Here is a 25,239-nt window from a genome sequence, read left to right on the forward strand (position 1 = left end):
GCAGAAACGTTGCAGTATACATTTATTCAAATGTCTAATTTATTCAGTATATTTAATGATATGCAAAACAGAAAAATCGCTTTATTTATTGTTTGTTTCATTCAATGACTGTCAAAATATTTTTTCATGTCTAATGATTATAAATCAGTTGGTTTTAAGCGTTGAAAATGGTTATTTTGCATTATGCATCTCATTAGATATTTGTATAAATGTATACTTCAACGTTTCTGCAATCAAGTGTATCTATAAACTAACTAATAGATTTAATTGTAATGTACTGGAATTTAGAATAATGGGCAAGACTAATAATCGAATAGACGCTACTCACATGTGATATAGATGACATATGGGTGAGGTACTAGTATCTCATATTTTCCGATCCAATCCTTCTCCCACTTTTTCCCCTAGTCTCTTATATTTTCCAAACTTGCGCTCCCTACCACCACTTCCAGAGGTAGCCGCGCTCGTAGGATTGGAATACAGCTGACGATCGAGTACAAGAGAGTGGTTGGTCATGAATGCATTCATTACTGTTATGGGAAGGGGGAATGAATCTTGAGAGTGTGATACAAGGGGGTCAAGAAATGAGTGCATTTGGTATCATGCTCTTACGGGCGATATTCCGCAACCAATGTATGGGATTGGAATATAGCTGGCGATGGAGTACAAGAGAGTGGTAGGTCCTGAATGCATTCATTATCGTTATGGGAATAGAGAATGAATCTTGAGAGTTTGATACAAGAGGGTCAAGAAATGAGTGCTTTTGGTATCATGCTCTTACCGATCTGTTTATTTGATGATTTTTTTCAAAAATCAAAAACCCCCGTGTATTGGTTCCCGGGTGCCGGGTATCTAGATACTTCGATAAATATTTGGTCCACGGAAATTAGAATTTTTTTAGGTTATTGAATTTTGATTTATAATTGAAATGCTTTACTGAATCATTTTTCAAACATTCAAAAATAAGAGGAAACAGCCTGTGATAAACGTTTGAGATACTTAGCTGGCTAACATCTCAGTACCTACCGTTAAACTCAGAGATATTTCAAGCCCACACTCGTGTCACGAAATCATTACTTTTTTTGTCAGATGTATTCGAAACGATGTACTTATTCAGTTGTATCTTGCACAAAGGGTATATAGAGATTATAAAATTATTTATGTATTAATTTCCATCATGAAAGCACGCATTCTTTCGTATCATTTCACTAAGATATGGTTTAAATTATCCACTGCTAGATAGTTTTAATTTATTTATGACCTTGAATTTGTATCAGTCTCATGTGTATCGCTAATAAAGGTCGCTAGATATGATTTTCAACGATACTGACTGACTGACTTAGAATATGGTTGAGCGTAAACCCCATTATATACGCATTTAATAGTTTTTTAGGAATGGAAATACAAGTATATGCATATACAAGAAAATGTGCGCATTTTGTATCATACTGAAAATTTTCAACGATAATTTGCAAAAACTTCGATGTTATCCGCTGATCTCCGCATATTCGATATATAAATCACTTAAATGATACTGGTCAATAATTTAACATACTCTAAAATGCAATGAATTCATATTTTTATGAGTAAAAGGCTCATGATATAGGGAACCGATAATTGGATCCTTTTTCCGCACATATCATGAGAAAGAACATGATATGGACCCGTTTCTTAAGTGCAGCACCCGAGCGAAGGACTGAGAAATAGTCTACATATTGGATTGGGTTTCCTGTGGCATCCCATAATTCTTTGCGTTAAGCCACTTATGAAACAGATGATTCCACAAAACAAGAAAAGAAAGAATAAGAATTTGAGGAAAAAACCTTGAGTTACCGCTGCTTTCCCACAAGGTAAGGTAATATTGGCCTTGAAGATACTTTATTTATGTTAGAAGTCTTCAATAGCTACTGAAAATTGAAAAATATATTCCTTGGTTTACTCTATGAAGATTTTCCCTTCCTGTCGAAACGAAAGAAGAAAATATTTTTTTTTCCAGATAAGCTTAATTTTAAAGGAAAACAAGAATACCAAGTGAAAAAAATATTGAAGCGATTTTCCCTGCTTCCGTCATTTTGTGGTTGGCATAAAGTCGTGATTAAAATATGATTACCTTCTTCAACATACTTATACTGTACGTGTACATGAATAAAAGGAGACTCGGCACGTAAGCCTAAGATTTGATGGGCCAAGATAAACCCCGGTAAATCCCTAGAGAATAAAAGCAAGAGATACAAAAAGTAGATCAATGATTAATCTTTTGTCTTATAACATGGGAGCTATTAAAACCTGTTAGAGAATAGGCTGTAAGAGAAATGGTCACAAAAAAGAACTTTTGGCCAAGAAGCAAGGCAATATTAACCATAAATTTAGTGAGCCAGAAGGGGTTTATTTTGTTTTATATCCCAATGACTTCACTGGGAGAGATTCACAGCAATTACACTTGAAAGTTCATCATAGCAAGGGCACTAGGACACCGAATGTGGTTGGATTTCTATCTAGGTTTTTTTTTCCCTTTCGATTATTTGAATTAAATTAACGTTATACTTGTTTACTTATCTTGTGTCCGTGTTCCTTCATTCGCTGTTTTAATGCAGACGTTTTCATTCCAAAGGTCAAATGGTTTGAATAGCCTATGAGCGTTACTTCTTTAATTAAGAAATTCGTAAATAGTTTCTATTGATTATCGATGCTGTGTTTTGGTATTTAAATTCTCTGCTGACCTTTTGGCTAATACATGTATAAGTTTTTCTCATCTTCCCAGTCTCCACAATAGGCACGTAACCAGGCAACAGTGAAATTTCACATGTGAAATTGCAAATTATGCATGAATGTCACATGAGAGGACGCACTGGGGTCTGTACTGTAAGTACTCCACATACATTTACAGTAAAATTTTACCCGCATTCCTTGAATACCAAAATGGGGATTAAGATTAACTCCAGCTGTGTGCTATGATGAAGGTGTTTTTTTATAATCCCTCTCTTCCATTGTTTAAGTCTGTGCCTGACATTTGAGATCAAACAATGCTAGTGCTGGTGTGGCGGGAATTCGGCAGGTAAAGTGGCTACAATGCAATCATTTTACCCTTGTATTACAAAGAAAAGTTGCTTGATGTCGATACAAATTATACATTCCTGACATTTGTGCCTGAAATTTGAGATCAAACAACGCTGCTGAAATGGAGCGTGCTGAAATCTAGAATCATAATAACAACTTTCTAACTAGTACACATTATCCAGGCGCTTTCCGAACTTATATGGACACAAAAAAATCTTTCAAATCCTTTGATGTTGTTGTTTAGTGAGTCTCTTGGTGTTCTATTTACGATGAAAGTGAAAAACAAATTGAGGTTGGAAGTTGCTCAAAACGTAAACGCTACAGAAAAAAGGCGATGACAATTTGAGGTTCCGGCTTTATTTTTACTTAGGACACCTTACACGTTTTAATCCTTAGGTGTCATACTTACAGTAAAGACCCGAGTGCGTCCCCTCATGTCAAATGTCTATTTCATTTTATTTTTTATTTGTGTAAAATAATATACTCTTACTGTATTTTTCTTTCTCTTTCATCATTTTATTTCCTTGAATACATGTAGCTTTTATAAAATTTCAATAAATGTAACTCAAATTTTATTGTTTTGCATAGGTAATAGCATGGTTGCGAGTGATATTTGGCATAAATACCACAATTTGTTCATATTTTGAAATACTAAGTTTGTAATTTCATGAGCTGTCTTCGGCAAGTGAAATTACGAACTGTTTCAAAATATCACGAGTGGTATTGATGCCAAATACCATGTGAACAAACCATGCTAGTAATTGTTTTTAGTAAAATACACAGATTGGTTGAGAAACTCACACTATCATGCGATAATCACCTCCAGTGATAATTCAAAATGGCGGCAAGCCACTTTGTTGCTGTTACTAGAAAAAAATTCTTTTATCTTCTTTTTTTTCTCCTTTTTTTGAAAGAATCACCTGTGTATTTATACTAAAACAATTAGTTGCCTCAGCTTCAGTGAATATCGTGGAATATTGACCTTGCTGCTTGAAGACTCGCGTCTTGGTAGATATTCCCAATATTCACTTCGCCTTCAGTGAATAATTGTTAAATAATATGAGCTAAGAAAGTTCTGAATGAATTAATTCCTATTCTAAAAAGACCAAGAGTCAAATTAATATAGTGTTTGAAATGGATAATTGTCAATTGATCTTACGACTTTAGGACAAAAGAAACATAATCTGAGATGGATGTGTGTGTGAAACTTTGCTTTTGCTTGGAGTGTTGAATCAGCTTTGTACTTTAAGGTGACTTGACAACCATAACATTGGTTAACAGTCATCATCATTTGACTGCCAAGATCTGAAGGACAAGAAAGTGTAGAGAGTGTCTGTTTACTTGGCTGGATAGGCTGGCCTAAAGGAGCACTCTCAGGATCACTAAAATTACCCTGAAACATACAGTCGGGCTTGTACTCGGATCCATCAATAAAACAGAACGACAGTAATACTTGCCAACGAGGCTTCCTGGCCGAGTTGGTTACAAGCTCATGTACAGTAGCACTCAAGTTCCGTGAAATAACTGTTTTATTATATGCTAGACAATCACTGGATCATGAGATAATAAGGCTTTTTAATAATTGAATTTATAAAAGAGATATTTCTGAAAACCTGTCGATAGCAGCACAAATGAAATTCAACCATCATGTGGTTGTTTTGTAAGCTGAGCCATGCTGTTAAATTGCTTTTGCCAGGTATTTAACTCTGTTTTAGTAGTCATGTATTTGTCAAACTTAGAAATGCTTTTCAGCTACTCTAGAAATTGCTATTAATTTTTTTTAAATTATTTGTTTTACAGTGTTTTGATTTATGTTTGTTTGTCTTTTTACTATTTTGCTTTTTGCGAGAAAAATAGCATTTTGTGTAAAAAAATAACAATTAAAACTTAGGCTTTCTTACCACCAAAAAGCCATTATTAGTTCCCTTGGTGTTTTTTTAATGTTTTCTCTCAGAAAGTTTTTCTTTTTGCAAGAGAAGTAGCAATTTCTGTATTAGAATAATAATTAAAACTTAGGCTTTATTACCACCAAAAAGGCATTACTAGTTCCCTTGGTGTTTTTTTGTTGTTTTCTCTCAGAATGTTGAGCTAATTGGTCAGCAGCCATTTTGAATTTTCTCTACTAATGGAATATGAGCTGATAGCCTAAAGTAGTAGAGTAGCCAATCAGAGCGAGCGATTGTTAATATCCATATAGTGATACATGCATACCCATATAATAATAGTAAATACACACCCTTGGTGGCAGGGATATTGGTTAATAATGTCCCAAAGATCAGAATTGGCCTGAAAAAAAAGATTTTTTGGCTGAGGAGCAAAGATTTTTGAAAATGTGATATTCTGAAGACCATTTCTCATTCAAGGCCAATAACAGCTGACATTCCGGTGAGCAAGAAGGGGTTTATTTATTTGTGTGTGTATGTCATTCATTCACTCATGTATGTATGTCATTCATTCACTCACTCACTCACTCACACACTCACTCACTCACTCACTCACTCATTCATTCATTCATTCATTCATTCATTCATTATATTTATATATTTATTTATTTATTTCACATTGAATCATTATAACAGTCCCTTTGAATAAAATAAGAACAAGTTTTTGAACATTAACTTAATTACAGCATGAAATTTCTTTGACTAATGATTGTCCCATTGCTATGTTTGATGCAGACAGTCTTTTGAACTTGGGGCTTGATTATTTTGAGGCTGGGAGCTAATTACATTTTTGTGATAATTGGAAATTGATAATTACTTTTATCCATAATCTTGACAGGTTGAATAACTTTCAATGGCCTGTCCCAAGAGAAAAGGACCACAGTGTTCCTATGGGTTGGTGCTTATTAGAGGCTGGGGGCATATTACAAGAGGGCTAATCAAAGGCTTGGGGCTTAATTTATAATAGAGGAAATACCATAGTAACAGTAATACAATAGGACTTTCTAATCATCCTTCTCATATTTTGTAATCATGACATCACCTTCATCATTATCATCTTCATTTTAATCAACAGCAATGTTGTCCTCTTAATCCCCTTATCTTAAGTTTATATTTTACTTTGTGCCATAGACAAAATGAATTTCCAAGAACTAATGAGTAAAGCAAGTGAAAACAATATCAGTGCTTCAAAACAGGTGAGATCTGGTCAATTTACCAAAAATCTACTCGTTTTACTATTGTATCATCAACAAGTTACTAATCTACTCAATAGCTGTCGCTCAAAACAACTAATGAGAATTCGCTCCAATAGATGATCAGTAATTTACAGACTTGAATGAAGTCGAATGAAATAGCATTCCTAAACGAATTTCTATAAAATATTCGCTTAGTTCACAGTGTAAATAAAGTGTTTCGTGTGAAAATGTCAGGCAACAAATAGATTGTAAGCAACGTGACCCTTGAAGGTCAAGATAAGTAGTAACGCATATAACGCCACATTTTTTGTCGGCCAAAAAGGCTTATTCGAATGATTCCTGAAATAAAGCACTCAGCCCTACTTTTAAATTTTAACAAAATCCAGAATTTGTTTTTCAGACTTAGCAAATAGAAGTCTGTCAAAGTCGAAGTCTTGGTAGCTGGGCCTTGTTGCTGTTTTCAAAAATATTAATTTAATTTTTCAGCTTATTTTCGTTTTAAACTAAAGCATAATTGTTTTTTCAATAGTTCCAAAAAAATTCCATACCCCTACTACAAGTAGTGTCCACCTCAGCCGACATTAATTTCGTTCACAGATCTTCACATGCCCTCTCCACTAACAGCTGCTCACTCCAGCACTTCATTCCTTTCCTTTTGTTTAGTTTAACCAATGAAAAGTTTCTTGCATATCTAATCCAATAACGGGCCTGGATTACTTTGGAATATATTAGCTGTCAAAACCATGAACATTACATTATTCAGAATATGGAATGCCAATTAAGTCAATGATGCTAGCATAAATAATAATCGAAGAATCGATGAAAAAGAACAAATAAATTCTAATTAGTTTTAAATCATCTGTGAATATTACGTATTTCATATTCAGGCTTCAAATAAAAAAAAGACAAAGGTCAGGGTTTCCAACATAAAATGATAGCTTTATTGACAATTTAATTACCATAGCGAGTGGTCAAACTCACGAACACAACCTTTTCCTTTACTATAATATTTTATTAGATAATAAGTAGATATTTTTTGGACGATTGTGTAAATTTCTAAATTTGAAGAAATCACATCCTGTTTGAAAAGGAAGCTTTCCTTAAACAGACTTCCACATTAACAGCGGCTCACTCGAAATTAACCAATGAGGATCGGGCTTCCATATTCTGAAAACCCTGAGTAGTCAACACTGTGGAAAGGAATTTAGGGCTCGAGTGAGAATGCTGTGAAAGTAATATTTTTGCAGTAGGACATGTGGATCTAAACTAAAAATTATAAAAATATGAGCCCTTTTGACCTTGTGTTTAAAAAATTGCTAAAAAACGATAACATCTCGGCGCTTTACAGCTTTTTGTTCGTAAAAGAGTTCTTTGGACATGACGCCACAGAAGACGTCAAAGCTCTACTTTCAATACTGTATAAATCAAAACTGTCTATCAAACACGCTGAGTTCATGGCTTCTGCAAAACAATTTCAAGTGTTTGCAGACCAGGAATCCACACTTGAAATAAGAAAGGTAAAGAGAATAGAACTGGTGCGAATTGGACTTTCGTCATCGATGAGTGATAAAATTGTCGAAGCTGGGCTAAATTACAGAAGCCTTGGAGATGTCTACAATCAGAAAGGTGCGCGTGGACTTCTAGCGGCACTTGTTTTACCAGCATCGTTTCCGTGGATGCAAGACCAGCATCTAAAACCAAGAGTCACAAAACACATTAAAACATTGAGCAATATAATTATACACTTTAAACAATAAGTTTTTTTTCGATAAACTATATTTCCATATTTATTTTGTATTAATCCATATTGGTCAGTGCACAGCCGTCTACACTAGCAGCTTTGTCTAATAGTACTTTTACAATCAGATTGTCTGTTTTCCTCAAAAAGTCGCGCGACAAGTTGCTACTGTAAACGGGCCTGTTTTACGGTGATTATCATCTAAAAGCTTATACACAGAAGTGTAATGGCTAGTTTTATAAATTATGTGTATTTGAGTGTAATGATTCGAACAAACTAGCATTATTGCTAGCCCTATCGTTCTTGATAACATCTCTGAACGCGAACTTTACATATAATTTAGAACTTTTAAAGAAACAAAGAGTCAGTTTTCGATACGCGCACATACAAGGCCAATTTTGAAATACAAGTACTTGGACACGTTTCCGTACTCGTAGGCCGATCTGAGAGTCCCTTATGACACCGGTGTGTCACGTTAAAATAATGGTTATAATCATTGTAAATAAGCGTATGTTTACATTTTTGCCAAGGAGCAACAAGATACATAAATACTTAATAAAATACGTCGTTGTATTACGCTTATAAAAAAGAGAAAATATCTGAGGCACCATTAAAGACTAGTCCTCATTGAGGTCGTAACTACTTTGACTGGAAGGTTTTTGGAGCCACCGGAATGCGCATTTCAACAGTCACGGCTCGCGTGAGCAAAAGTAACAATGACTTGTAAAGTTTATTCAAATAGCTTGAACGGGCATTGTTAATGACACAAAAGGAAAAGACAAAGACTTGAATACCTTGAGCTCAACAGATACTGGTGAGATATATGGGTAGTGTAATTTTTTATTTTTTTAACGTTATTTTTTCGCCACTTAAGAATTCAGTATCCGAAACAAAACGAATGCATTTTGTTATATACACATTGTATCTCATGTGCTGAAATTCTTACAAAAATCTATGGAGGCGTTCCCGAGGAATATGAATTAACTAAAATCTTATAGGTGCGGAGAATGTTGTCATGAAAATGCTCTACATTTGCCGAACTGTAGTTTTAAATAGATATAAACAAACGCCTCATAACTCAACATCATAAAAAGAACATATCTAAAATTTCTCATGCGAAATTCCAGGGCGAAATATTGAACACATCTTGTTTTAGAGCTCTCTCTGTGAGTGATATGGAATTGAATTTGAAAAATCGACAACCAACTTTGGGGCTTCATAATTCTAAAATGGCTAAATGTAATTCCTTGAAACTCACTCATCAGCAAGGGCATGACTCAAAATACAACATCCTTAAGTTTGGACAAAATCCATGTGGGATTTTTTGAGACCGACCCGAAAAACTGTTTTTCGGGAATTTCCCATAACGTTTGCATAATAAGGACGATCGACATGCCACACCCAATATTTTAAACTTCAATCAATTGACCGATTTATATTTAAAAATCAAATGGCTACAAAGAGAGGAAGTCTGTTTTAGCGCGCTTTGAATGCTACTGGTCGGAGCTTTCCGTTACTGATTTTAGCCACCTTAAATTGTTTTTTTCCAACATCCGATTCCCTCTTTTAAAAGAAAATAATGTTATTGAAATAAATGGAAAATAAATTAATTAACAGCCATACAGTCTGACAATCAATTATAATTAGATAATTTATGATCAAAAAGAAAGCTTCGGTTTAAAAATATTTATATATTTTTGCTTCCTTTTATTATCTTTAACTTAATGCGTCAGTTAATTTACTCCATTTTTTAAATAAGTTTGAATTTTTTCTTTTGAACTGGGCATCTAGAATTGAATTAGAATATGTGTCTATTGAGGATTTATACATTCTATCAATTTTTTTTCCAGTCCAACTAAGTTTTCCTATTGTCCTGATTCATGCGTTTATTCACATTCGTTTGGGATGACAGTGGCCTAAATTTCTGACTGATGAACCATTCATATATGAACCTTTTCTGGCTTAATTTTTTTTGTCCAGATTCAAAAACTTGGATGATAATTGTGTAGTACTGATTTACAGACTGATTAAGTGTTTTCCAAGTTTTCTTACATTTAAATTGAATTTAATAAGATGGTCATTAATCACTTTTTAAAAGCATTCGTTAATTTTTCAATGTAGTTAACGAAATCAGGACATAAGCATAAAGACTCAGCACCTGGAGTTTGCAATTCTGCAGTGAAAGCATTTCTAGAAAGAAAAGAGCAAGAACAGAAGAAAAAGCAAGGTAAAGGAATGATTTAATTCGTGATTTGTATCACATGATTTGATGTGCTATTAGGTTGAAAAGGTCCTAATAACGAACGAAACTAGTCCCTAAACTACAATTGTGTTGTTGTTAGTGCGTGGGGGATTATAAAAATCACCATAGAGTGTGTATAGATATGAAGATAAGCAAGTCCTTCAATGTCTCGATTGAAAAGTTATTAAGAAAAATCATTATTCCATGGAAATGTGTAATCTAGAATTCAAATTAAAATAAAATTGTGGTGAAAGATTGTGTTGTGTCACCTTCCTAAAACCGTTACTGTAAGGAAAAATCAACCAATTGTTACAGTCACTATTATCCTTACTGGTTCAACTGGTCAAAGACAACAACATAGGCAGCATTAGGGACCGGTCATTATTTATCTAGGGGGGGTGGGACATTTTTTTGTGAAAGATGATTTCTTTTTTCAAAGCCTCCCTTCCATTTGAACAAACTGTAGATGACTGAAAACTCTTAGAAATATTCGCATTGAAGTAATCGCTTAGAAATTGGCTCGAAATCCTTGTTTACGAGTATTTATAGTTCGAGTGTCTTGAATTACAGCAGTCAACGAAAAAGAGCATGCGTAGACATAAATTAACGTCACGTGATCGGCTGGCTCCACCCTTTCTTAATCACTTGACAACATGGTGACATTGATCGACAGCTGGTACATGCTAATTGATCAGTTATATAGACCGGAACTCTATGGCAGAAGCCCGCAAAAATCTCTTGGGTAATGCCATGAAGATCCCTGGGTACTATTGCGCAACTTGTCCATTTTGTAGGGGAGGAATCAGGACGGGAAAAAAAAACGAAGGTATTTTATGAGTGGTTTATCACAGGTAACCCGGTAATTATAGTCATTTTATTCTCGCTCGCTTCGCAAAACTAGTGCGTCGATTTAACTGGATTATCCTAGATTCTAACAGTGTATTTTATTTTAAAATTTTTTAAGTGTTTAGTTTATTACGGCCGAAATTCAAACAGTGCTATTTTTAGGTTTTGGCTTTTTCTCCTCATCCTCAAGTACGGTTTTTCTTAAATTTTCAGAATCTTATCATTTAGTACTAATGCAGCCTGTGTAAAATTTGGATGGAAAGTTTTGGGCAGAAAAAAGTCATGACGCCGCATTATCCAAAATTCGCTCTGAATTAGTTTGGTCCCACCTTTAGAAAAAATGGTAACCCATCGAGTTGATTTTTCATGGCATGGTTACGTCACTTCCATACGTCCGTCCGTATGTCCATCCGTACGCTCCCCCTTGGACAAGACACTGAAAGCATCAAGGAACAACGTAGACTATTACTCATTTGCGCTGCTCGGAAACTGATATTGCGCGTCAGCCAAATAATCTTACTTCGGTATCTGTTACAGTGCGAAGCGCCGTACCGTAGTCACTTGAACAAATTTTTGACGAATTTTTGACATATTCGTGACACATTTTTGACGATTTTGATTTGTGTAATTTGTCCTGCCTTTGTTTCCGATCAATTTTGCATAGCCATGCACTTGGGAAATTTCGCAAAAGTGCTAATATTTGCTAAATTTATTGAATTGATTTTACTAGTAAATACAATCCGATAAACACAGCAATTTTATCGGGGTTCAATTTGCAAATATGAATTTAAAAAAGAAATCTACGTTTGATAATCAGATGTTAAACTTCGCCATAACAGAAATGGCGGGATTTACGATAACGGAAGAACACTTCCTACGATGTTCCGAGAAAGAATATTGGATCTTCACCACGAAGGAGCCGGACAGAGACAGATCTCTTGAGAAGTGAGAGTGAGTCTTAGATATGTACAAAACGTAATCAGCCGATATAATGAAGCAAATACATCTCAAAGACATCTGACTCCTAAAGTCACAAACGATGCATTGGAATATAATATAGAAGTTCAAAAACTCATGAAACCCTCCATATACTAAGTATGGAACCGGGATAAGATACAGACTACGTACGGTGTTGTCCACTCTGGTGATTTACCCTGCGTATTGCAAATAAACAAAGTCATCTTTCGCCCGGAATAACCTCGTTCCCAAGCACTATAACTTATCTATATTTCCATATCTTCATATATTTCATTAGTGCCATGCGGTCCACATATTCTCATCAAAGTCATCCATAACAAGCTGGTTAGCCACACTTTCCTAGGTATGTCTGATTCCGCCTTAATCTCCGCCTTAGTCTCTGCCTTAGTCTCCGCCTCTCAAAACAAACTCATACGTGATTGGTTTCATTAAATAAAAAATGTCACGAAAATGTCAAAAACTCATCAAAAATTTGTTCAAGTGACTACGGTACGGCGCGTCGCACTGTAATAACTATCGGATATTCGAAATTCCTCAAACAGGTGCGTCTCCTAATCTCGAGCGTGACACATGCCATTTGAAAACATGATTTGATTGGCGAGCTTTTTTTCCTGCCCTAGCCGGCTGATCCCTAGATCATTAATTATATTTTAGTTTTTACGTTGCTTATTTACTAATTATGTGAAATTCATATCTGAAATGTTGCTAATAACATCATCCTTTACAAATGTTATTTTGTACTTTGCAGCTGATGAGGAAGCTGCAAAACGAGCCAGAATTCAAGCACGACTACTTCAAAACCTAAAAACCAATGAAGGAAAGAAAGGCAAGAATGAGAGTACACCTAAATCTTCATTTCTAAATCCACCATATAAACAAGGAGAAGAAGAAGAGAAAAGTATGCTAGCAAAGTGGAAAAAAGATGATGTCGCTGCCCAGTACCAGAAATCGGGTGTGTCGTCTAAACCTTCAGTTTCGGGTATTAAGAGCATTGACATTACTAGAAGTGCAATAACAAAAAATATGAAAGCAAAACACAGCAAAAGAATTTCGAAAGATAAATCTGGAAAAAGTAATGATTTTGTGGTGAATGGGAAAAAGAGTGAAACCTCAAAAGTTAAAAAAGAAGTGAAAACTGCATCTGCTCCACCGAACTTTAAGGAACTTCTTGCAATTGCAGAAAAAAATAAGTTTGGTTTGAAAAGGACGAAAAGGGAAACAGAAACTGTGACAGGCGAGAATAAGACTGAAGTGACAAAACTCAAACGATGGCATAACAGCAGTGGAGAGCATGAGTTAACTGAAATGGACGAAAAACAATTGCCAATCAAGAATAAAGAGAAGGTAAAAGAGAAGGCTGTAAGTAAAGCAAAGGGAAAACAAAAAGAATCACTACGGAAGACTGCAGTGGAACCAGATAGGGACAGTTGCCACAAACAAAGATCACATGTAAATGAAAGCTCGAAAACTTTAAAGAGAATTAGAGATTCTGAAACGTTAGAAAAGAATGCCTTAAACAAAAAGCCTTCAAAACCTCTAATTCATCATGCAAGACCGCAGGAAAGCAAAGATAGGATGATGTATGAACAAAAGAATTATTATCCCAGACCGACACATAATTACTATGAGGAAGAAGAAGACTCTGATCTGGATGGCTTTATTGTCGATGGAGAGGATGAAGCATGTGCAGAGCAAACTGACGTTTCGAAATATATTAAAGACATTTTTGGCTACGATAGACGAAGGTTGGTTTAAAAGATGCATTTTGATAGCCAATCAGAACGCAGGAAAGCTTTTGTATATTTGCAGATTGGCACATCTTTAGCGAGAGAGAAAGCTAGAGAAGGCTTTAACTACATGTACAACAGTTGATGTAGTATTTGATTTACAGGCTCTTAACCAATTGGGATTTTACGTTCACAATATGAACATGAAATCTAAGAAATATGTGGGTTTCATAGCTACTTCTCTTTCGTCCTTCCCAGTCCCCTTCCCATCATCCTCCCCATAGCGCCGCTACGCAGGCTATCAGATGTGTGGAAAAATGGATATTTGATTAATGCGATCATTACTGTGCTACGCGCCGTACCGTGAACAATTCTACAGGATTTTGGATTTCTTTTTGCCATCTTTTTGGCAACTTTTTGACAAGCTTTAATTGTGCTCTGCCTCTTTATCGCTAACCAATTACACATCGACGCTTCATCTTGATGTTTCAATAGGCAGAGTTCGTACATCGATGTAACGATATCGAAACAACAAACGGAAGCGCTAAAACATAATTGGTTAGTGGTAAAAACCCCTCCACCGGAAAGTTTACATAAAAATAAGTATCATTTGAAAATTTGATCTTGTTTGGGCAAGTTGTAACAAAATGATGATATTTTAATTTTTTCTAAAATACAGACAATGTATGCATGGTTGGATGGTTTGGCTGGACACTATACATTCCTTTGTAATTTTCGCAGGGTTTGAATGCTCATAACATTGTCTCTATAGGCCAAATATCCTGAAACTTGATCAAAAAACTTATTGTATGTTGTTCTTTCTTGTGATGGGGTATGAGAAAAGGGTAAATTATACACCGTGAAAAGATGAAAAAAACTTACTGACGTTTCGGACGCTAGTTTTTCGTCGCAGTAAAAGAGAAAGAGGTGGTAGAAAGGAGTGTGATGGGGTTATGTTTTCTTAAACATTTACTTATAGAAGTGGTTTTTCAAACTTGGGCCCATTCCCTTGTTAGTTTAGGCAAAGGCTATTTACTCAATTGGCTTGTAGACCATTTGGGCTTCAGCTCTAGTCGCTAAACATGCAACTTGAAGCCATTTCTAGTATTTGGTTATTGTGTTGAGTTCCCTCTGCTCAAGCTACATTTTTGACACGTTATTGAAGTTCACACAGCGACTTGCTGAAGTATGACAAATAGAGCCTATTTTATATGGAATACTCAAAGATTTTTATTGGAAGAAAGTAATCTTACGTGCTGTGTTGTGTGACTTGCTGGCACACAGTGACACAGTTTTTTTTCATTCATAGATATGCTGTGGAAGACTTTGATGACTCAGCCATGGAAAGTAACTATGGACAGATTGAAAGAGAAGAAAAAAGAAGGTAAGCTTGTTAAATATTCGTGATTGGTGTCAATGGGCTGTCATTATACCGTCAAATATCCAATGAGATAAGGCAGTAATAGCACGTGGTTTTAACAATGTTGACCGCCAGGTGGTGGGATATTTTTGTGTCTACATTCCTTAGTGAAGGCGGCTTGATGAAAGTCCATTACTGAAAAAATTGTTTTATTATTTTTTTCTAGTGCAAAAATTGCAAAACTTGAAGACGAAATCGAGATTCTTAAAGAACAAGCAGAACTCAAGCGGCTGAGAGACAACTTAAAAAAATCAAAAAAGACAAGGAAAAAATAATTTGATTCATGATGTGGCCAAACCAAAACGTCTTTTTCCTTGGAAAGTCCTTGTTTTGTGTGTTTGTGTTGTGCAAAATGTCCTTGAAGTTGCATTATTAATGACACTGGATCTGAAAGCAATTCATTTGCCCTATTTCATAATGACGTCACATTAAAACAAACTATTGTTTATACGCTAGGGATCATGGTCGCTGGAGGGGGATGGAATGACAACAACACATCTTAAATCACAATGAAATTTGGTTAATGAGCTGGTGAAGGCAAGAACAACTATTACGTTAAATATCTTGAAAGAAGAGAATTAAGATTAAATTTAGCCTAAATTTCTATCATTTTAGCCGATGTAAAGAAACTCTGACGTCATTATGAAATAGGGTAATTCATTGAGAGTCTTCATCACCATGACTGCAGTTCATGATATCTTGGATTTATAAACCTTTACACATGTCTCTTCAGTAATTTTTCCCAGATGTGAGGTATCTTGATCCTGATCCCGTCATGATTAAGATCAGGTGTTTCTGTTCTGATGTAGATGACCTATCAAACTCTGCAATTATTCCGATCTTAGTTTTATGCACCACATAGAAACCTCACATCTGGCCATGAAAATACCGTAAAAATCTTTGAAAAAGATTACAAAATACTTCTGTGCACCATGATTTTAGTAGCTTCCGTAAGACTGTGGAAAACCCAAAGTACTTAGTCAATTGTACCTTGAACCTGACGTTTCGCAGTCAAACAGAGTAATGGACAACTGATCAAACGTTGGAGAATATTGCGGCTTTTTCATGTAGAAAACCAGGAAAACATTCGTCATTTATACCTAGGTGAAGTTTATAGGTGAAGTAAATATCAAAGATGGCGGTTTACATAATATTGACGGGGAATGCAACTTTTTCAAACTTTTCGACAATGCTACGTCAGGTTGCCAGGGCCACTTGGGTTGCCAGAGCCAGTTAATGAGGCTAAATTATTGCTAATTTATACATCCAGGTCGACACGGTCAATGAGTATCTACGCCGTCATCTTTGATTTCAGTACTCGAGTGATTATATAAATTTGTTCTTTGATTTTACGAAACTTCAACAGTTTGTTTCCCGCAAGTTCACATCTTGGTACGAGCTTTGGGACCTTCAAAGCTGAAATTTATTAGCGATCTTTCAAGCTGATAATACTGTAGCTTCAAAAACTCATCAAATCTTTCTGGTTTGAATCAGCAGTACGCTCTGAGTATTTACCGCTGCACTATCCGTGCCAAGCAGCGCCGGCGTCGCTTCGTTAGCGACTACTCACCTTTAATAAGTTAATCAAATTTACCTTCAGTACAGTAAAATAGACCGGCGAGAAAGACGACCGTTGGTGGACGTGGTAAATATATTCATAACGTATGGCTGATTCAAAACAGAAAAACCGTTGGTTGGAACGGACGTTTATTTTTAAAAAGATATAACTAGCTAAAAACTAGTGTGAGCTGCGTCGGTGTTTCTAATGAAACAGTAATGATGAAAAGGTAAATTATACACCGTGAAAAGATGAAAAAATTTACTGACGTTTCGGACGCTAGTCCTTCGTCTAGCTTTTTTACTCCGACGAAGGACTAGCGTCCGAAACGTCAGTAAGTTTTTTCATCTTTTCACGGTGTATAATTTATCTTTTCATCATTACTGTTTATTTTTAAAGATAAGTGATCACTATTTAGTATCCATTTAGAAACAAACATATATCAATTCAATTAGAATAACTGAAACAATCACACATACATCTAAAACCCAATCCCTCTGTCCTGGCGCCCTTTGGCTAGATTTTGTTTATTTCACCGCTAAAAATAGTTCACATCGCCGCTACTTTTAAACAAATTAGTCGTTTGTTAACGGATGCCATAGTCTGCAGAGACTTTGCAAGCACTTTTCACACAATATCAGGAAAGGATTAAAGGTTTAAAAAATGATAAATTAGTTTAAAGCGGCCTTTTCATTATGACGTAATAATGACATCATAGAAATCATTCACCGCTTATTTTCTCGAAAACTAGACCTAAACTTTCAAAGCGACTTGCACCAGTCGATAGCATTCATCAAGGCACCCAACATATTGCAATATGAAAAAAATGTATGAGCGTTTTCAAAATATTTTAAGGCAGTCAAATAAAAATAAGTACGATCACAACTATTTTCGCTCACGGCTGCTTGTTGATTATTCACGCTTGACTTCCGTGTTATTCCTTGTCGTGTGCTGTTAGTTGTGAGCGTACTTATTTTTATTTGACTGCCTTAAAACCCTTCAATGCATATGAAATTAAAGGAAAATATTTGTATGTTTTTAATACTTCCCGTTTTTTAGTTTAGACTCCTCTAAAGCTGCTGGTCATGACGGCAACCTTATAAGATATCTCTTAAATGCAGCTGAATTTATCAACCTACCGCTTACGTATGTTTTTAAATACTTCCCTAAACACTTGCATTTTTCCTGATCAAATGAAAATTGCTAAAGTCATTCCCCTTTATAAGGGAGGTGACAAATCCCTGGTATCCAATTATAGACCGATATACCTTCTCCCGACTTTTTCAAAAATATTTGAAAACATTTTCTGTAAGTCATTAACAGATCATTTAGAAAAAAATCATTTACTTTCAGATTTTCAATTTGGTTTTAGAAAAAGACGAAATACCACTTTAGCAATTCTTGAATTTGTAAATAAAATCATTGACGCCATTGATTCCGGTAATACTACCGTAGGCATCTTTCTGGATCTGTCAAAAGCAAGAGAAAATGAACTAGTTCATATTCTCTTGTCAAAAGCATTTGACTCTGTTAACCATGACATTTCTTTAGATAAACTATCCTATTATGGCATAAAAAATGATACTCTTAAGTGGTTTGCAAGCTGTTTGAACAATCGCTTACAATATGTTTCCATGGATGACGAAAATTCAGAATACTTAATTACAGCTTATGGAGTTCCTCAGGGATCAATTCTTGGACCCGTGTTATTTCTTATTTATATTAATGACTCTCAATTTGCCATTAAATTTGCTTAAAACACTCATTAATAATTCATAAGCTTATGGTCCAGTTGCAGCCACCATACACGTCACGTGCATGAACCTTTATACCCGATAAAGTCCTCTTCATTAGTATTCAAGTGATTTTATATAAAGACACATGTGTCTTTATATAAAGACCACTCGAATACTATGAGGATGACTTCATCAGGGATGAAGCATGCATCCAAGTTTAGATGAAGACATAGAGCTTCATCAAGGCCATAGTCAACCCTAAAGATCTTTGACTAACGTGCCTGTCTTTGCCTTGGCACGCAATATCCAACGTGTGGGAGCTTCTATTGAATCTGGTTGCGCATGCCCGTGACGTCAAATCTCTATCGAAGTATAAAAATCCATGTTCGTGACGTGTATGGTGGCTCCAGTTGAACCAAAATCTTATAAATTGTTCATGAGTGTTTTAAGCAGTTCAAAAAACTCGTAGATCGTGTTTTATCAGGTAGAAAAGCACTCGGCTACGCCTCGTGCTTTTATATCTGATAAAACACTCCTACTCATTTTTTAAACACTACTTACGTTGTATTATATGTAAATGATATGAATCTACTTTTCAGTCACAAATCGGTTATGAAAACTATTCTCACTGAATAAATTAGCGCGGAGCAGTATAAATTAACCCGAAACGCGTGCTTCGTCGCATTACCTCGAAAGACATCGGAAGGGCAAGTTCGGAATTATTTCGCCATCCGTCACCAGCTTGCGAGAGAGTTATGGCCGCCCGAGATGACTTACCACCAGCCTTAGACCCTCCAGCACCCGTCGGCCCAGCTGGTCAAGCCCCTGTGCAAGTTCCTGGCCATGTTCCTGGTCCAATTCCTGATCAAATTCCTGGTCAAATTCCCGCCGCGCACAACGAAGGTGATGGTCAAAACCCGCCAGGAGAGGTATAGTCTTTAATTTAATTCTATCAGTCCTTTAGAACCTCGGGTTCACGTGTAGTTTTGCAACTCTTGCCGCTGCAGCCGGGGTTGGGCTAGTTAGCTTATACAGTTAGAACGAACTTGAGCAAAACCGAAGTAGCGTGGCTCAGGGAGCCGAGTTTATACACGAGAAACATGTGAGCTCTGGGAGCTAGATACGAATTAGCGTGTGGCTTAGGGAGCCGAGTTTATACGCGAGAAAACGTGAGCTCTGGGAGCTAGATACGAATTAGCGTGTGGCTCAGGGAGCCGAGTTTATACGAGAGAAAACACATGAGCTCTGGGAGCTAGATACGAATCAGTAGCGTGGCTCAGGGAGCCGAGTTTATACGCGAGAAAAGACGTAAACTCTGAGAGTTAGATACGAATTAATAACGTGGCTCGGGAACCCGAGTAAAGAAGGTAATGAATATGAACCCGGGCACATACGTGGTCTAATTCTCCAAAGTTTTAAAATTTCATTTACGTTCTCGATAGGCGATACTCTCATTTCTATAGTTGATTTTAAGCGCTTTAGGGTTCCCTTTGATTGCAACTTTATTGTGCCGTTTCTATCTCGTATTCACTTTCTATGTCTGACCAATATAGTATGGTATATACTAATTTCGGTAGTCTACACGGTGTATAAAATGCAAATGCCTTTCCACATTTTGGCGCATATTTTCACAATACACTTAATTGCGGGCCTGTTATATCACACCTTTCTTTGTCCGATTCCTTTTAAATTTCGTCTTTGTTTTCGAGGGTCTCTTATTAATAGAATTGATCGCAACACGTTGATCTTTGTTTAGGATTTTATATAGCGACGGTTATTCATTTCCTTTTTCTTTTCTCCCGTTTGCCTTTGTTTGGCCACTTAGCCCGAGCAACAAGACAGGATGACGGAATTAGAGAGGAAGCTTCAGGCTCTCGAAGCGAGGCAGCGGTGGAGTGATTAATCACTGAAATTGAAATAAATTTGTTTGTTGAATGGTTGGATCTCTAGTGTCTCGCGCTTTATTCTCGCTCCTGGTTGACTCTAGGGGGGCCTTCTCAGTGCCTCAATTCTGGTCTTACTATCGGAGCCTGGGGTCAACGAGGGGTTGGGGGGTCCTCATACCAAGTTTTAAAACGCGCTTCGTTTTCTCTTTTTTCAGAGCGTATTTGAGTCTCTCCTCTCCCGCCTTCTTCAGACCACAGAAACCTTTGAAAGAAAATACTGTAATGTGTTTGGGGAACCCCAGCCTTTCGTTGACCCCTTGGTCCCCCCGGAGTTGATCGTAGCCAGCCCCGCCTTAGCCGATATGAAAACGAGTGTTGAGTGATGGATTAGTAAGGATTCCCCGGCACAATTAGGCCTGTTTCGGCAATAAAGGACAGTTGTCGAGTGACGAGGTTTGAGTGTTGGAATGATCAATTGAGGGGTCTATGGCCAGGGACCTTTCTTCCTTACTGGAGAAGAAGCAGAGGAGCGGATCTTGCCCCATAACTTAATTACTGCGACGTGACAATGGTATTCAGTGAGGATATAGTACTGTTTCAGTTTTGAATAAAGATCTATCCAATCTTCAAGATTGGTTTCGTGCTAACAAACTAACAGTAAACCTTACAAAAACAAAATATATTCATTTTGGTTCAAAACAACAAATGAAAAATGTGATGGTTGACGAGTGAGACTTAAATTTAACGCTAGGGCAGCCTATAAAAAAATACCAATATAAAATTTATTGGACTTATTTTAGAGGAAAATCTATCTTGGAACACTCCAGTTGACTCATCATGCCGTAAAATGCAAAGTCAATAGGAGTTCTCTATAGAGCTAGACATTGTTATATTAGATATACTGAAAAATTTATACTATAACCTCGTCTATTCATATATTTCCTATGGAACCCAATTATAAATCAAGAATCTTGCCAATCCATATATATACAAAAACGTGTCCTTCGAATCATTACCTTTTCTGACTCTAAATCCCCTAGTAGACCTTTATTTCAAAAGCTTGAAATATTAAACATCTTTGAAGTAGTAAAATTACAGCTCGCTGAATTGACCTACAGACTTTAAATAATCTATTACCAATTACATCATCTAATTTCTTTAATGATGTACATTGTGTTAAGGATGTACAAAAACTAACAAAAATAATTTTTTTCCTCGAAAAAAATAAAATTATGGTCAGTTCGGTGTTCAGTATGCAGCAGTTGGTAACTGGAATGACATTCGACTAGAAATTGAAAATTCTTCATCCCTTAGTGTTTTTAAGAAAAAAATTAAAACCTTACTTCTTTCCTCGTATAACCCAAATTTTTTTCTTGATGTGTAATTATATCAATATTGAAAACATTTTTTTTTCATCATCTTTATTGGTCTTTGCAATCTCCACGCTTCATACTATCTATTTGTTGATTAGTCCTGAGTGCAAGAGTACCTTGGTTAACCCGTTTGGGTTGTCTCTCTTGCACCGTCCACCTTTTCATTTTATTTTTTTTCTTATTGTAATTTATGTATTTGTCGTAAATAAAAACCTTTGAACCTTTGAACCTTTGAACATGATAGTTACACGTGACATAGTTACTTACACAACTCGATGATAATAGTGTCTACTACTTTGTAGTAGACACTAAAAACAGCTGCCTGCAGATAAATCAATGAAGTGATATTTTGCACGCAAAAATTTCTGGGGAAAATATTTTACATTTTTTTCTAATTATAGGTAGTCATTGGTACCTAAAATCCTTGGTAGAGTAATTGTTAATTTGTATAGGTAACAGGGCTACATGCTGTACAATTCGGAAATAATTGGATGAAAAAAATTCCGAGGACTGACAAAATAGAAAGAGGCCGATAGGCCGAGTCCAGTTTGGCAGTCGCAGGATTTTTTGAATTCAATTATTTCCAAATTGGATAGACATGTAGTCCTATTGCGAATTAATCATATGAAAGTATTCCAAAGAGCTCATTGACGGGGATATCTTCTAAGCGCCTTTTTATTGATTGTCTTGCCAACCTCCAGCAGTCAAATATTCAGCCAAGTGGAGGTACTTTTCTTCGTGTTTGCGCATTGCACAATTGCGCATTGCGCATTGCGCATTTCATTCAAACTATCCTCAGATACTTCGGGAAATCTGTTAATTGATTCCATGTCAACCGTTTTTTACGGCAAAAAGGCCTTTAAAAAAAGACCCCAAACTACCTCCGCTGTTTTGAAAAAAATTACGAGACAGGAAAAAGTTAACAAAGCCGACTGGCAAGCGAAAGTCGCGCGCTGATTGGTTCAAAGTCAATTTCTATTGTTTCTCCTGAGTTTTGATTACTTAGTAATTGGACAATTCAGACAATCAGCTCTGGCCAAGAAAAATACGAATAGAAACAATCCAAATTAATCTTTAATTTGGACAGGAAAGAGAACTTGAAAATAATACAATAGTTGCTTATATTATTATAAGGGGTTCAAATAGACACTATAAAAGAAAACAATGGGTAAGGGTCTGTCTACTAATTAACAATTAGACTAAGAGGTCGAGTTTTGTATGACTCATGGAAAACGAGAACGAGTAGTCTAATTGTTTTAGCATGAACCTACCAGCTAATATTAAAGTTTTGGAAGAAAAAAAGACACTGAAAACTTTACTGAACAAAATGACGGTCAACTGGCAGCACTGTTTTCAGTCATCTTTGTGAGCTAGACTCAGATCATTCAAAGCCGTGCCATGTTTAAAATTTGCTTAAGCTTTATGTCAGTTAGTTTGCACTTTCTTTAGTGTTTTGTCTGTTCTTACCGTTTAAACTTATTCTTTAATACAAGTGAATAAGTTGTTTTCTGGATTTCTTTGTTGTTTGCTTAAAGCTTTTAAGATGCCATCGTTCTCTCAGTAGTCATTTGTTTGTCTATATTAAATACGCAGCCCGTAAAGTCCTCCACTGCTCATGATTGTGAAGCGCATTGAGACCATGTCAAAATGCGTTATATAAGAACCCCGTTATTATTATATTAAAAGTTTGCACATGAAAATTTTAATGAAATCCGACGGCCGCTTTTTCTTGTTAAAACTGCCATAATTCTTCAGTTTTTAATTTATCTGTACTTTCCAAAACCTCCATTTACTTTCCTTGATACAGTCTTGTATTTTCTACAATCGATTTTTAAAGATTTTTAAAGAGAACAAACAGAGATTTTGACGAAACTTGAGCATGCATTTGTTTGTTTTTCGCTACTCGCTATCTACCACAGGATAGATAGCGAGTACATTAGCCAATCAGATTGCAGGATTCGTGATAGTATGCTAGTAAATTTATGCTAGAGGAGTGAATCAGTGACACATTTGCATATTCAATCCCCTCCCAAATTAATTAATTTAGAGACTTTTAGCATCAAGTTTACCGCTTACCGCTAACCACTAACCGCTAGAGATCAGGTACAGAAACATGCCTAAAAACACGGAGAAAATGTCGGCATGAATGAAATTCAATATGGCGGCTCTTCCAGCAAAAACTTCGTTATGACACCTTACTTATGTTGAAAGTTTTACGCATGACATCGTAACTGCAGTTTGACATTTGCGTTACCTAGCAAGAACGTCATGCTAAAGGTCTCTAATAACTAGTTTCTACGCTGCGCGTATCCACGAGTTAAAAACGGGAGGGGTAAGGGTAGTGGTGGGAGGCGGCTGTACACAGGCTAACTGTAATAACTTCTACTGTTAGACTCACCTTAATGGGTTTTGTAAGGCTGCTAAGATATGATGGTCAGAAGAAATAAAATGAAGTTCTAGTGATGTGATATTTACTAGTGAAGTGTACGAATATACTGACGTACGAATAGAGTAATAATTCAGCACTCAGTAACTTTGTGTTAAACAAATATTAATCTTTGTCTTCGTTTTGGTAGATGGAATATTAATGGCCTCACAATGTCTAAATTTGATCAAATAAGACTATTTATGTTGGACAGTGACAACCGCCCGCAGATCGATATTTTGTCAATCAATGAATCTGCCCTGAAGACTTCAATTCCTGACTCGCTTTATGCTATCCCTGGATTTTCAATGCATCGTCGAGACCGCAAAGGAATTAAAAAGAAAGGGGAAGTTTTGGTGTATATCAACGAGGTGAAACACCGAAGAAGGACTGATCTCGAGGACTCGAATATTGAAGCAGTTTGGTTGGAAGGTTACCCATTTAAATCTAAGCGCCCGATTTTGTTCGCTGGTGTTTATCGTCCACCTTCAAATTCTAAAGAAAAAGATGAACTGCTTGAAAAGAATATTGAATCTGCCTATTTACTTAACCTCGAGACAATAGCTATCGGAGACATTAACGTAAACTACCTGGCTTCCTCAACTTTTAAAAAACATTGTTTGGTTCGCGCACTTACTAGCATGAATTTTAAACGGCTTGTGACTCAGGTAACAAGGCCAATTAGTAAAACTTGCCTCGACCATGTTTTTACAAATCGTCCCGAGAGGATTCATTCTGTATGTGTCAGGAATTCAGGATTAGCGGATCATTTGCCCGTGTTCGCAGTGTTCAAGATGGAAAGATTTAACGAGACACAGTTCTTAGCAACTCTACAAGAGATCCCCTGGGACACTTCATTTATCTTTGACTCTGTTGATGATATTCTTTGCGCTTGGGAGGATTTATTCAACAAAGCACTTGATAATCACTGTCCTTGGCGGGGAAAAAGAGTAGCGCGAGAGAAACAGGCTCCCTGGATGACGAATGAAGTTTTGAGACATCTCCAGAAGAGAGATTCGCTTCTTAAAACGGCCAGAGTCTCTGCTTCGCTGGATGCCTGGGAAAACTACAAGTCTGCAAGAAACAAAGCTACTAACTTGATTAAGACCGCGAA

At 36.2% G+C, this 25,239-nt stretch overlaps 1 protein-coding gene across 2 annotated transcripts; it reads left to right on the plus strand.

The window, feature by feature from the left end:
- The first annotated feature begins 1,758 nt into the window (after positions 1-1,758).
- LOC116309016 (uncharacterized) lies at positions 1,759-16,885 on the plus strand. 2 transcript variants are annotated; one of them, XM_031719539.2, is made up of 6 exons: positions 1,759-1,850; positions 6,132-6,196; positions 10,056-10,161; positions 12,749-13,745; positions 15,037-15,111; positions 15,314-16,885. In XM_031719539.2, the coding sequence occupies exons 2-6, from the start codon at positions 6,137-6,139 to the stop codon at positions 15,420-15,422; spliced, it is 1,347 nt and encodes a 448-aa protein (XP_031575399.1). In that variant the 5' UTR covers positions 1,759-1,850; positions 6,132-6,136; the 3' UTR covers positions 15,423-16,885. The 2 variants fall into 2 exon arrangements, with proteins under 2 accessions (XP_031575399.1, XP_031575400.1); XM_031719540.2 differs by lacking the exon at positions 1,759-1,850 and adding an exon at positions 3,001-3,055.
- The last annotated feature ends 8,354 nt before the right edge of the window (positions 16,886-25,239 follow it).

This window comes from Actinia tenebrosa, unplaced genomic scaffold (genome assembly GCF_029948245.1).
Source record: "Actinia tenebrosa isolate PJP-AT-01 unplaced genomic scaffold, QUT_ActTen_1.0 PGA_scaffold7__59_contigs__length_16204524, whole genome shotgun sequence".
Taxonomy (NCBI): Eukaryota; Metazoa; Cnidaria; class Anthozoa; order Actiniaria; family Actiniidae; genus Actinia; species Actinia tenebrosa.

Excerpts from the sequence above, each read along its gene's own strand:
- LOC116309016 (XM_031719539.2), top strand. The coding sequence starts at position 6,137 with ATGAATTTCCAAGAACTAATGAGTAAAGCAAGTGAAAACAATATCAGT. Across the intron at positions 10,162-12,748 it reads AGAACAGAAGAAAAAGCAAG|CTGATGAGGAAGCTGCAAAA; the intron begins GTAAAGGAATGA and ends TGTACTTTGCAG. Across the intron at positions 15,112-15,313 it reads GAAAGAGAAGAAAAAAGAAG|TGCAAAAATTGCAAAACTTG; the intron begins GTAAGCTTGTTA and ends ATTTTTTTCTAG.